General features: G+C 46.8%; 1 protein-coding gene across 11 annotated transcripts in view; it reads right to left on the bottom strand.

Moving 5' to 3' along the window:
* GTPBP8 (GTP binding protein 8) overlaps nt 1-11,052 on the bottom strand; it is a 385,924-nt gene extending 374,872 nt beyond the window's left edge. For 2 of the 11 annotated variants that reach the window (XR_013346675.1, XR_013346678.1), the window contains exons 1-6: nt 10,259-11,048; nt 9,241-9,339; nt 7,440-7,570; nt 6,927-7,026; nt 6,323-6,441; nt 4,089-4,230 (exon numbers count right to left, since the gene is read on the bottom strand). Coding sequence is in view for 4 of the 11 variants with exons in the window: in XM_077822130.1 (XP_077678256.1) it covers nt 3,488-3,543; nt 4,089-4,174; nt 6,323-6,441; nt 6,927-7,026; nt 7,440-7,570; nt 9,241-9,339; nt 10,259-10,591 (924 nt within the window). In the remaining 7 variants the exon portion in view is untranslated. The other 9 variants (XR_013346664.1, XR_013346670.1, XR_013346676.1 and 6 more) reach the window with 9 other exon arrangements.
* Nucleotides 11,053-14,344: the final 3,292 nt, after the last annotated feature.

Below are 14,344 nucleotides of genomic sequence, written 5' to 3'. Positions count from 1 at the left end.
ATGGAACTTTGTGACTTGCTTTCCCCTGCCCTGAGGCGCATGAATACCAAGATGAGAGCAGCCCTCACAGTTGAGAAGCGAGTGGCGATAGCCCTGTGGAAGCTTGCAACCCCAGACAGCTACCGGTCAGTTGGGAATCAATTTGGAGTGGGCAAATCTACTGTTGGAGCTGCTGTGATGCAAGTAGCCCACGCAATCAAAGATCTGCTGATATCAAGGGTAGTGACCCTGGGAAATGTGCAGGTCATAGTGGATGGCTTTGCTGCAGTGGGATTCCCTAACTGTGGTGGGGCTATAGGCGGAACCCATATCCCTATCTTGGCACCAGAGCACCAAGCCAGCGAGTACAGAAACCACAAGGGGTACTTTTCAATAGTGCTGCAAGCTCTGGTGGATCACAAGGGACGTTTCACCAACATCAACGTGGGATGGCCAGGAAAGGTACATGACACTCACATCTTCAGGAACTCTGCTCTGTTTCAAAAGCTGTAGGAAGGAACTTTATTCCCAGACCAGAAAATAACTGTTGGGGATGTAGAAATGCCTATATGTATCCTTGGGGACCCAGCCTACCCCTTAATGCCAGGGCTCATGAAGCCGTACACAGGCAGCCTGGACAGTAGGCAGGAGCTGTTCAACTACAGGCTGAGCAAGTGCAGAATGGTGGTAGAATGTGCATTTGGACGTTTAAAGGCACGCTGGCGCAGTTTACTGACTCGCTTAGACCTCAGCAAAACCAATATTCCCACTGTTATTGCTGCTTGCTGTGTGCTCCACAATATCTGTGAGAGTAAGGGGGAGATGTTTATGGCGGGGTGGGAGGTTGAGGCAAATCGCCTGGCTGCTGGTTACACGCAGCCAGACACCAGGGTGGTTAGAAGAGCACAGGAGGGCGCAGTACACATCAGAGAAGCTTTGAAAACCAGTTTCATGACTGGCCAGGCTACAGTGTGAAAGTTCTGTTTGTTTCTCCTTGATGAAACCCCCCGCCCCTTGGTTCACTCTACTTCCCTGAAAGCTAACCACCCGCCCCTCCTCCCTTCAATCACCGCTTGCAGAGGCAATAAAGTCATTGTTGCTTCACATTCATGCATTCTTTATTCATTCATCACATAAATAGGGGGATGACTACCAAGGTAGCCCACGAGGGGTGGTGGAGGAGGGAAGGAAAATGCCACACAGCACTTTACAAGTTTACAACTTTAAAATTTATTGAATGCCAGCCTTCTTTTTTTTTGGGCAATCCTCTGTGGCGGAGTGGCTGGTTGGCCGGTGGCCCCCCCACCGTGTTCTTGGGTGTCTGGGTGCGGAGGCTATGGAACTTGGGGAGGAGGGCGGTTGGTTACACAGGGGCTGTAGTGGCAGTCTGTGCTCCAGCTGCCTTTGCTGCAGCTCAACCATACACAGGAGCATACTGGTTTGGTCCTCCAGCAGCCTCAGCATTGAATCCTGCCTCCTCTCATCACGCTGCCGCCACATTTGAGCTTCAGCCCTGTCTTCAGCCCGCCACTTACTCTCTTCAGCCTGCCACCTCTCCTCCTGGTCATTTTGTGCTTTCCTGCACTCTGATATTATTTGCCTCCACGCATTCGTCTGTGCTCTGTCAGTGTGGGAGGACAGCATGAGCTCGGAGAACATTTCATCTCGAGTGCGTTTTTTTTTTTTCTAAGCTTCACTAGCCTCTGGGAAGGAGAAGATCCTGTGATCATTGAAACACATGCAGCTGGTGGAGAAAAAAAAAGGGACAGCAGTATTTAAAGAGACACATTTTATAAAACAGTGGCAACACTCTTTCAGGGTAAACCTTGCTGTTAACATTACATACATAGCACATGTGCTTTCGTTACAAGGTTGCATTTTGCCTCCCCCCACCGCATGGCTACCCCCTCAACCCTCCCCTCTCCCTGTGGCTAACAGCGGGGAACATTTCTGTTTAGCCACAGGCAAACAGCCCAGCAGGAATGGGCTCCTGAGTGTCCCCTGAAGAAAAGCACACTATTTCAACCAGGTGACCATATATTATATCTCACTCTCCTGAGGATAACACAGAGAGATAAAGAACGGATGTTGTTTGAACGCCAGCAAACATACACTGCAATGCTTTGTTGTACAATGATTCCCGAGTATGTGTTACTGGCCTGGAGTGGTAAAGTGTCCTACCATGAAGGACGCAATAAGGCTGCCCTCCCCAGAAACCTTTTGCAAAGGCTTTGGGAGTACATCCAGGAGAGCCGCGAATGCCAGGGCAAAGTAATCCTTTCACATGCGTGCTTTTAAACCATGTATAGTATTTTAAAAGGTACACTCACCAGAGGTCCCTTCTCCACCTGCTGGGTCCAGGAGGCAGCCTTGGGTGGGTTCGGGGGGTACTGGCTCCAGGTCCAGGGTGAGAAACAGTTCCTGGCTGTCGGGAAAACCGGTTTCTCCGCTTGCTTGCTGTGAGCTATCATCTTCTTCGTCCCCAAAACCTGCTTCCGTATTGCCTCCATCTCCATTGAAGGAGTCAAACAACACGGCTGGGGTAGTGGTGGCTGAACCCCCTAAAATGGCATGCAGCTCATCATAGAAGCGGCATGTTTGGGGCTCTGACCCGGAGCGGCCGTTCGCCTCTCTGATTTTCTGGTAGGCTTGCCTCAGCTCCTTCAGTTTCATGCGGCACTGCTTCGGGTCCCTGTTATGGCCTCTGTCCTTCATGCCCTGGGAGATTTTGACAAAGGTTTTGGCATTTCAAAAACTGGAACGGAGTTCTGATAGCACGGATTCCTCTCCCCATACAGCGATCAGATCCCATACCTCCTGTTCGGTCCATGATGGAGCTCTTTTGCGATTCTGGGACTCCATCATGGTCACCTCTGCTGATGAGCTCTTCATGGTCACCTGCAGTTTGCCACGCTGGCCAAACAGAAAATGAGATTCAAAAGTTCGTGGTTCTTTTCCTGTCTACCTGGCCAGTGCATCTGAATTGAGAGTGCTGTCCAGAGCGGTCACAATGGAGCACTCTGGGATAGCTCCCGGAGGCCAATACCGTCGAATTGTGTCCACAGTACCCCACATTCGAGCCGGCAAGACCGATTTAAGCGCTAATCCACTTGTCAGGGGTGGAGTAAGGAAATCGATTTTAAGAGACCTTTAAGTCAAAATAAAGGGCTTTATCATGTGGACGGGTGCAGGTTTACATCGATTTAATGCTGCTAAATTCGACCTAAAGTCCTAGTGTAGACCAGGGCTAAGGCAATACATGCCATGTAAGTACTAATTCTTCCAGCAGAGTGCTCCATCAACAAAGTCACAGCTTTCCTCCTGCTATTAGTTCATCTGCTCTTTCTCCTAGGAACTGATGGGGTGGTGGAGAGCCCTCACAGCTTGTAGCCAGTGGTGCTTGATTACATTAGGGTAATTTCCTTTTGGAGCACAGAGTGGCGTTACCTCCTGGCAAAGGTACCACATAACTCCGTGCAGCCTGTATACCAGACTTCCTTTGCAGGCATCATCCTCTCATAACTTCTGAAAGGATAAGTCCTTTCCACCTCCAGGTAGGAAGCCCTACAGCAGGAAAGAGTTTCATGCTACTTCCTTGTCACCAATAATCTTAGAACTGAACACATACATCAACAGGTTCTAATTCCATAGGGTGACCCTATTCTCATATATTATCTGTATTAAAACAAGTTAACTGAAAAAGTCACAGCTGATCAGTGAATTCTGGATGTACTTAATAAAGGCTGTTGCTATAGCCAGGGCCCCATGCACTCTGCTGGTGTTTATCTCTTGCTACACATCTATGTTCTGGCATCTGAGCTTTCATTTAAAACCTGCTTCACAGTTAAGGCTATCTTTACAACAAGGAAGGGAAACAAGTGGAAGCTTGTTAAAACATAGCCTTTAAAAATCCTTTATTACTTTTTGTCAATTTAGTAAATTAATACCAATAAACAAATCTGGAAAATCATAGATCACATTCTGCTGCATGAATCGTTTAAGCATCCTTAAATTTTCATTGACAAATTATTACAAACCCTCAAAATAATTTCACTATTTTATACTATTTACAAAGCAAAAAGCAATGTCCAGAGCAGTATGTTTGGTACCTATTGTGCTGGATGGGTAGAGTACAACAGGAGAGTTGTGGACACGGAGAGGTAGGTCTGTCAGGAATTCATCAGGGGAAGGTTTCCTGTAACATGGGTTATAAAACACCTCAGCAGATGGATGCCAGAATACTCTATGGAACTGTAGAAACAAAGATTTACAGGTTCAGGTCGTTGCTTCCTTCAAATGCAGGTGCCTAATTCTGCTAAACTGCCACCATCCCTTGGAGTAAGGGGTACCTGCAAAGTCATCCAATTGTTTTTGATACATCAATAATTTAGTCTCACAAAAATCAGGAAATTTATAGTTTCTGCAGCAACTGTAACTTTACCTACTGAATGATCACAGAATGGAATCAGCAAAAAATGTTATGGCACATCACAGATTCTCTTCCCTTAGCTTTATGGGTAGAAGGAAAGACTTGTCTTTCTGGTGCAAAAATGCAGCTTCACAAGAGTTTGAAACTGCAGCTCTGTAGTGTGCTAAACATTTTCTATCCAATGAAATTAGTTGTTAATTCTTCCATTTAGTTCATTGCTGCAATAATAAGTTGCTGAACTCTGCAGCTGAGGTTTATAGTGCAGCAAACCTTAGTACAAGTTTAACAACTTCACAAGATGTTCAAAATAAGGTGATGTTTAATATTTTTACTAGGGCTTTCTGCTGAGAATCTTTTAAACAAGGGAAAAATGTTACACAGGATTTTTACCACTTAATTTAAATGTCATGGGTCAAATCCTGGCCTATTGACTTCAATGTCCCAGGATTTCACTTACATTTCTACATAAAGGAGCTACACTTGAACTTTCATCAGGTATAGAGTACTCAGAAATGGAAGCTTCGCTGTGGCTCATCACTTAATTCAGGATCTCATTATAAAGGGACATTATCATGACAGTTACAAACTGGTGTACTCTTTTACACATTCTCCTCTTACAAAATCCAGTGCTGATCTCCCCAGCACCCTCCCCAAATTGACAATTGCTCACTGCTCAATATCAAATAAAAAAAATCCTGAGCCCATATGCTAGAAGCTAATAAGGGCACAGCAACCCTTGGAGAGGAGCTAGGATACTAAAAGCACAGGCTTTGGATAGTCACTTATACCATACCAAGTGGCTATAGAACATTACACCGCTCTGATTTTTGGTAGCATTTTGCACTAAGGTAAGTGACTTCACAAAGTGCAGAGGAATGGATATCTGGGGGTCTATCTCAAGCTCTGCTACAGGTTTTCGGTGTGTCCTTGGCCAAGTCACTTAGGAGCCTACATAGCTTTGTGGTTCTAGACCTTAGCATAGTTCTGCTCTGAAAATGGATACTGTAAAAGGAGCGTTTGGGGGGTCACATGTTTGACGTGCTCAGTTTACACAAAGAGATTTTTTAAATTGCCACAGTCTCACCCCAGAAACTGGAAGTCAAGCTGGGTTCTTTCCAACACATCCATCACCCGTACAAGATTCTATATGCTAGATTCCATTCAGTTAAGCTTGTACCACATGGCTGGGTTCAGTAAGGTGGTACCCATGTAACCAAGGGCAGAGCTGGGCTTAAAATCAGAAACTGGTTACCTGGTCTGTTAATGCTGGACCAAAACAGAACCCAGCTCCCTCTCCCACAGTTGTGGAGACTCTGCAGGGCTAACAGGACTAAGAACACTGAAGTTAAAGTTGCACATAGGCAGCACAGCCATTACATAAGATGCCATTTTGATGTGATCTTTTTCAGAGTAGAACTGCATGTTAGCCTCTCTGCCCATTCCCGCATCTGCAGAGGGGATACTTTGCATACAATCTGAGAGCAGAGTAGCGTTAATTTGTATTGGGCAGCATGATTGCAAGTACTATCCTTCTTATGCCTAAGAAAGCCAAAATCATTTCAAACCTGGCCCCAAGCTATTGCCCATATGTGGTCTGTTTAAAATGAGTGCGGTGGTCTCAGACAGGCATTCACACCACAAAACCCACAACCGTATGTTGTGCCTCTGCTGCCAGTCTCATCTGAAAGACCCAAGGAGGAATGGGCCTTGAAAGCTGAACTCTCCTCTCACCTCTTTAGGGGGTTCTCCCTCAGACAGGGTGGGGTCAGCATGGGGGTGACTTGCCCTGACACCGCCCACCGTACCTGTTCTGGGCATAAATAGGAGTTCAGTCTCCCAAACTGTCAGACCTTTCAGTGAGTTTGGTGTTTTTCAGGTGCTTAAAAATAAGACATCAGTAGAAGTGAGCTTTACCTGACTGGGAAGAGTTGAGGAAAGCACCCCTGAGTGTGTTTCTCTGCAAAGTCCTGGATCTCCAGTACATTTTTAACCAACAGTCCCTTGGGAACTTTGTCGATTTTGGTTAACACAAGCTGCACAAATACATAAAGAGAAGATTTAGGGAGCGGGCGGGGGGTGGGTAGAACATTGCTTTACTGTAACCCTGGAAATGTTTGCCAAGATGTATCATCCTCCCACTGCTTTCAAACCGCTTCATGTCCTATCTAAATGGGATACTAATACATGAATGCTGAGCCTATTCAGATCAGACCTCTTTAAGGGATGTCAAACTGGGCACCAAAAAGAAGGTCAATTTTGAAAATTCAGATCTTAAAAAAACGCAACCAATCATAGACAATAGATTTTCAGGCCTCCCTATACAGTATGAATTAAAAAAAAAGGGGAGGGGGGGAAGACAACTTTTTCCCCCATGCAGATCACCTTTTTAACTTACTGCTAGAGCTCTACTGCTGAGGCTCATCTAGCTGAAGGTACAAAATGTTTAGAGAATGCCCTTGAGCCCAGACAATTTGCATTTTTATTTTGGTTCGTGTTTTAAAGAGAAAGTATAACTTACAACGTAAGGGATCCCAAACTCCTCCAACATTTCTATGGCAATGTCGTCTGCCTTCTGCAATCCTACCAAGCTGTCCACTAATAAGAATGTCCTCTTCAAGCTAACGAAGATACAGAGAGTAACACAAGTGAGGGGCAATGTAACAATGGTTGTTTCTATGTTAACTAGCATGGGGACTGAGAGGCTACCTCACAGGATTTGGAGATGAACTAGATGAGACTAATTCTCTTTTCCCATCCTGAGAGGAGTCAATACAGGATAGCACCTAAGGGGAATATTTTCCAGAGCTCTGATCCATCCAAGCTTCAAAACAGGACTCAAACAATGGTAACGTCACCACTTCACTCTGGAAGCTATACTATGGTCTAATACATTCCACCCCATTGTTGGCAATAACTTCTTGATATCTACACTTAACTCTTCCACCTTTTTATAATCTATGCAAACATCCCACTGTTCTGATGCACTGTGAGACTGCAGGTAAAACACGACAGCATGCAACGGTTCTCTTACTTCTGACGCTCTTGTAAATAGGCCTCCACCATGTCAACAAAGTCTTCGGGGGCTCGGTAGCCATAGCCTGGCATGTCCACCACCGTAAAGTATTTCCCCACTTTGAAGAAATTCATTTTCTTTGTGTGGCCCTGCAGAGAGAAAGGTTGGGCTTTATTAAATATTACTAAACAACCATGGGATTATGGATTTATTTAAAAGGTTCTTTATGCCCAACATTAGATATCTGAGCTGAATATGGACAAGAATCAAGAATCCGATGGGCCTAGAAGACTGGAAACTGTTTTAGATTCATTAAAAATGCCAAATAGACTTTATAACGTGTCCTGGGTTACTGACAAGCTGATAATGAGGGAAGCACCTCATGGTTTAGTAGAAACAGGATACCATCCCAGCGACTGATACATAAGCTTAAGTTTGTCTAAATGTGACTACACAAATCTATGTAGTTGAGAGGAGGGAGATGCTGTATGAGCTCATGTAGGAGAGTCCAGTAGGCACACGATGTACTGGATTTATATTTTCTGAAATTATAACCCTAGAGCAGAACACTAGTACTTACCGTACTATTTAGCCACGGTATCAGAAAGGATTTTAGGAAACACTCTACAGCAGTGTTTCTCAAGCAAGGGTACACGTACCCCTGGGGGTACACAGAGGTCTTCCAGCGGTACATCAACTCATCTACATGTTTGCCTAGTTTTAGAACTGGCTACATAAAAAGCACCAGTACAAAGTCAGCACAAACTAAAATTTCATACAGTGACTTGTTTATACTGCTCTCTATATTATACACTGAAATGTAAGTACAATATTTACATTCCAGTTGATTTATTTTATAAATATATGGTAAAAATGAGAAAAAGCAAATTTTCAGTAATAATGTGCTGTGACACTTTTGTATTTTTAGGTCTGATTTTGTAAGCAAGTAGTTTAAGTGAGGTGAAACTTGCAGGTACGCAAGACAAATCAGACTCCTGAAAGAGGTAGAGTAGTCTGGAAAGGTCGAGAACCACTGCTTTACGGATCCTGGTCTTCACACATAGCCAGAGAACCTAGTCTCTGCCTATGGGAGGGTCTCAGTTTGGGCACCGTGGATGGGTACTGGGGACACTGGAATACTTTCCCCACCTCACATGCTGAACACAGGACACAGGATACCTAGGGAACTGCTCCAGAACCACCACTGAAGCCTCTGTGCTGAAGTAGCATCAGTAACACACTAAAAATTGTTGTGTTTAAGCCAATAGATCTACAGAGTCATGGCATCACTGGCCATGCCTCCAAGTCTTCCCTCTGGGGACCATAGGGTGTGGCAACCCCTTGCACAGCCTCCCTGTGGCCTGCTCTTCTCTGTGCGGAACAGACTGCGACAGTTCCACTACTTCAAAGACCTTCCACAGTCATTACCTGAGTAGGGGGATTTAGCTCCGAGTGCCAAACTACTCTCAAAAAGTGACTACAAATTAGCTTGGTAGGGCTGTGTGTGTGTTTTGTCTCAGTGACTGCACATCAAATATGCTCAGCTTACGAGTAAAAAGATTATTTTTTTCCTCCCAACTGCTAGCCCTGCAAACTCATCCTGGGCTCTGAGAGTCAAGCTGGGTTCTTTTCACCTCATATTTCCAGTAATAAGACTTTTGCAAATGAACCTTAAAATTTCTGTTGAAGATGCGCAAGCCAGAGAAGAATCCAGCTTATGCTCCCAGAGCTTTGTGTTACCCCAGACCTCTTTCTCTCATCTCCCCTGACTGGCAGGAGCTTCCAGTTGAGATGGAGGGAATTCTGTAACATCACTTACTGGAGTTTTTGACACTCTGACTTCAACGTCTGGAGCCAGTGAAAACAAAGCCTTTATTAAGGAGGATTTCCCAACATTGCTTCTGCCCAAAAAGCACACCTGGAGAGAGACAGGAGAAAGGAGATACCATTGTTAGTTTTCTCTCCCTCATCCAAACCCTCCTGTGCAACAAGAATGGGTCACTCCTGCAAATCCCTCAATTTGTTCTCATGGTCTTAGCACCTTAGATGAGGAAGGATGGTCCAGTGACTAAGGCACTCACACAGGACTTGAGAGACCGGAGTTCTAGACCCTGCCATAGGCTTCCTGTGTAAAGCTGAGCAAGTCATGTAGCCTCTCAGTTCCCATCTGTAAAATGGGGATAATAGCACTTCCCTATCTCACAGGGGTCTCATATTATAGATTGTGAGGTGCTCAGATACCATGGTGCTGGGGGTCATATACGTAACTAAGAGACTCGCTTTCAGGGAATGTCTTGGTGCTAATTCATACCCTCCTATACCAAAAGCCAGAGAAAGGGCCAAGTTAGTTTGAAAACTTAGTAGCCCTGACAACATGAAATTTCCATGTAATTGTCCTATCTGTAGGGATAAAATACTTTGTTCCCTTCATAACGGACTTAGTCCTTCAGCTCTGTAGAAGTTCCAGGATCTGTAAAATCTTGGGACATCTGCAGAAAGCCCAGGGCTTCAGTCTATTCCTTGGACCCCAGGCTCTTCAGAAGCTGCCCTTCCATCAGTTCCCCTGCCCAGTGTAGACAAAAATGCACCACTTGCTCTGAGGGAACTGACAGTGCAGAGCAGGTTTCCCTACATAAGATCATGCTGACACAGCCCCCATGGTTCACAGAGGGCGGAGGCGGCACAGAGACTCCACATAGTCAAGCCAACTGCCAAAACTACAGCACCCAAATGCATGACTTCAGAGGAGAGTAGATAGATAAAACCCTGTATAGGATGGACTCCCTGACAGGAGGCGTTCTGACCACCTTCCTCTCCATCCCAGGCAATGGCCTCACCTCAGGCTGCGACAGCTGCGGTGCATGGTCCATGCGGATGGCAGAACTGAAGTAATGAATCACGTGTCTGCCCGAGGGTTTGAAAAACCCCTCCGCCCTGTGGAGGTCACCCAGGCTGGGGCTGAAAGTCCGGAAGCTTGCAGTGTTCACGTCCGGGGCTAGATACTTCTCTAGGCCCTGGAGCGGGAAAACGACGCCCGTGAGCTTTTTATCCTCCAGCTGCAGCACTTCCGAAACCGACGCATTTTTGGTGGCGCTCCTCCACGCAGCGCTGCGTCTCCGGAGCGGGCAGCTTGGCCCCGCCAGCCGCCCCACCCTCTGGAGCCGGAGCATCTCCGCCCGCGCGGCCCAGGCTCCCGAAAGCGTGGGTCGTGCTCAAAGGCCTGAGCGGAGGGCGCTTGGAGAGGCACCCTCCTCACACTCACACGCACACGCGCGCACACACACGAGGGTGCCCCTGAAGCGTCCCCGGCCCAGGTGTCAGGCAGGGCCCCCCGCTGGGGAGGACGGAGTCACCCAGTGGGGCTGAGGCGGCCGCGCCGGGCAGGCAGGCAGGCAGGAGGTCCGTGGAGGGCGGTTGGGTCCCGCGCGGAGCCCCAGGCAGAGGCCGGCCCGGGAGACAGGCCCCCTGCGGCCGGGCGCAGCGAGGGCGGAAGGGTCCCAAAGCACAGCGGGGGGGGGGCAGTGGGGCTCCCGCGGGCTTGCGATGGCGGCGGGGAGGGACACGCTCTGCCCAGCGGCGGCGGCCCGACCTCTCCGCCGCCCTTAACCCCGGCCGGGGCGCTCACTTCCGGGCGGGGCGGTGGCTCCGCATGGAGGGGCGGGGAGAGGCACCGGGCAGCAGAGACCCGCCCCCCCCACCCCCCCGCGGGCTGCCGAGCCGCGAGCGGGCTGCCCCTGGGGCCCAGCGCCACGCGCCCCATCCCCCCCCCCCCCCCACCTCCAGACTCTGCACCCCCACTGGGCGCTCACCGCCCCGTCCCTGGCCGGCCAGCTGGGGAAGCCCCCGTCCCGGGCGGATGAGCTCGCCGGTGTTGAAGCAGATGAATGGAGAGGGGCAGGGAGGTTATTCACACGGTTTGAAATTGTGTTACTTCCTGTTTAACTCAAGCGCCCGATAAACCCAGGAGAAAAGGTGTCCTTGTTAAAGAGTCATCCAGCCTCCTTTTCCCATTTCAGGGCAGAGAAGGCTCCCCCTGCATATGTAAGTCCACGGTATGCATCTGATGAAGTGAGCTGTAGCTCACGAAAGCTCATGCTCAAATAAATTGGTTAGTCTCTAAGGTGCCACAAGTACTCCATTTCTTTTTGCGAATACAGACTAACACGGCTGTTACTCTGAAACAAGATCCGACTGTACAGCCCCACTCATTTCTGAGATTAAATCATCATAATGGGGAGGGAAGAACCCCACCTTTCAGGCCTTCTTCCCCCTTCTAAAGATGACGAAAAGCTCAGACCCCCTTCCCCCCCACCCCCCTTTGCAGTTCATCTTTAAGCTACCTCGCCTCTGCATTCTACAGCGCCAGTGGATTTCAGAGCAGCCCAGCACTGCTCTGCCCGGAGGCTGGGCAGCGGCACGTGAAAGAGAAGCGGTTTCTCCTTCCAGCGTAGCCAGGGAGCTGAGCCGCTCTGGAGAGCGGTGGTCTGGCTCTTAAAGGACCTTCAAATGTAAGGTGCCAAGTGAAGAGCAACTTCAACACTGAAGCTCGTTCACCTGCACATCTACCAATGTGATATATGCCATCATATGCCAGCAATGTGCCTCTGCCATGCACATTGGTCAAACTGGACAGTCTCTATGTAAAAGAATAAATGGACACAAATCAGATGTCAAGAATTATAACATTCATAAACCAGTTGGAGAACACTCCAATCTCTCTGGTCACGCGATTACAGACATTATATTACAACAAAAAAACTTCAAATCCAGATTCCAGCGAGAAACTGTTGAATTGGAATTCATTTGCAAATTGGATACAATTAACTTAGACTTGAATAGAGACTGGGAGTGGCTAAGTCATTATGCAAGGTAACCTATTTCCCCTTGTTTTTTCCTACCCCCCTCCCCCTCAGATGTTCTTGTTAAACCCTGGATTTGTGCTGGAAATGGCCCACCTTGATTATCATACACATTGTAAGGAGAGTGATCGCTTTAGATAAGCTATTACTAGCAGGAGAGTGGGGTGGTGGGAGAGAAAACCTTTTGAAGTGATAAACACCCATTTTTTCATGGTCTGTGTGTATAAAACAGCCTCACTCCATTTTCCACTCTATGCATCCGATGAAGTGAGCTGTAGCTCATGAAAGCTTATGCTCAAATAAACTGGTTAGTCTCTAAGGTGCCACAAGTCCTCGTTTTCTTTTTGCGAACACTGAAGCAGACAACGCAACTTTAAATGCACCCCAGAAGGGGGTTAGTAGGGATGGAAAGTAAGGGGGGCCGGGAAGAGGAAGAAGGTGGCATAAAAATGGGTTTTGGCTGCCTTTGCACTTAATGCTTATAATACTCAATTTAAAAATAGGAGGCAAAGATAATTATGATAGAACCCCTCTCCCCTTGTTAATTTCCTGGCTGTCAACCCCATTGTGGGTGTGGGGATTTCTGTTTTTTTTATTCAGGAGGTTTTATTATGCATTATTGGGAGTTAGTGCACAGCCATGTCATCACTATAAGGTTCAACTAGCCCATCAGAATATGGTTTTGGACCATCAGTGTTCCCAGCCAGACTCCCAATAATAAGGATAAGGCAGATCCTACAAAAAGAAAAGGAGGACTTGTGGCACCTTAAGAGACTAACAACTTATTTGAGGATAAGCTTTCGTGAGCTACAGCTCACTTCATCGGATGAAGTGAGCTGTAGCTCACAAAGGCTTATGCTCAAATAAATTTGTTAGTCTCTAAGGTGCCACAAGTCCTCCTTTTCTTTTTGCAAATACAGACTAACATGGCTGCTACTCTGAAGCAGATCCTACAGTTTATCCATTTCAAATCAATGAAGGAGAAACAAGCTAGAGGTAGGTCTTTACTGGGTTTTTGGTAGATACACAGATGTACGTGCATCAGTGCAAATTGTGATATGCACCAGCAGGCTTTCTCTGGTCTCAAATTAAAAACTCCAGTGTAGATAAAGGCTATAGTTACCAACCCAGTAATAAAGGAAACTGGAATTACTTGCTCTGATCACTAGGTGGCAATAAAGGGGCAGTCAGTTAAACAGCGTTTTTTAGAAACACTCAGTGTTAATTACAGACAAAAACTATGTTAAAAGAACATTTGCAAAGTTAACCACTCAAACGTAAAGAAATACCAGATTTACATTGCTTGTGCAACCTTACTTTGCATATGCGCTTACCTTGTGCATATGCATTATGATACAGTCTTTATTTTGTCTATCTTCGAGTTTTATAGTCAAGTATCAGGGGGTAGCCGTGTTAGTCTGTATCCACAAAAACAACAAGGAGTCCGGTGGCACCTTAAAGACTAACAGATGTATTTGAGCATAAGCTTTTGTGGGTAAAAACCTCACTTCTTCAGATGTATGGAGTGAAAGTTACAGATGCAGACATAAATATACTGACACATGAAGAGAAGGGAGTTACCTCACAAGTGGAGAACCAGTGTTGACGGGGCCAATTCCATCAGAGTGTGGTCCACTCCCAACAATAGATGAGGAGGTGTCAATTCCAGGAGAGACAAAGCTGCTCCTGTAATGAGCCAGCCACTCCCAGTCCCTATTCAAGCCCAAATTAATGGTGTTAAATTTGCAAATGAATTTTAGTTCTGCTGTTTCTCTTTGAAGTCTGTTTCTGAAGTTTTTTTGTTCAAGTATAGCTACTTTCAAATCTGTTATAGAATGTCCAGGAAGATCGAAGTGTTCTTCCACTGGCTTTTGTGTGTTACCGTTCCTGATGTCCGATTTGTATCCATTTATTCTTTTACGTAGGGACTGTCCGGTTTGGCCAATGTACATGGCAGAGGGGCATTGCTGGCGCATGATGGCATATATAACATTAGTAGACATGCAGATGAATGAGCCTCTGATGGTGTGGCTGATGTGGTTGGGTCCTCTGATGGTGTCACTA

This window comes from Eretmochelys imbricata, chromosome 1 (genome assembly GCF_965152235.1).
Source record: "Eretmochelys imbricata isolate rEreImb1 chromosome 1, rEreImb1.hap1, whole genome shotgun sequence".
NCBI lineage: Eukaryota > Metazoa > Chordata > Testudines > Cheloniidae > Eretmochelys > Eretmochelys imbricata.
Note: the sequence above shows the minus strand (reverse complement) of the source record. Positions and strands in the feature narration are given on the sequence as shown.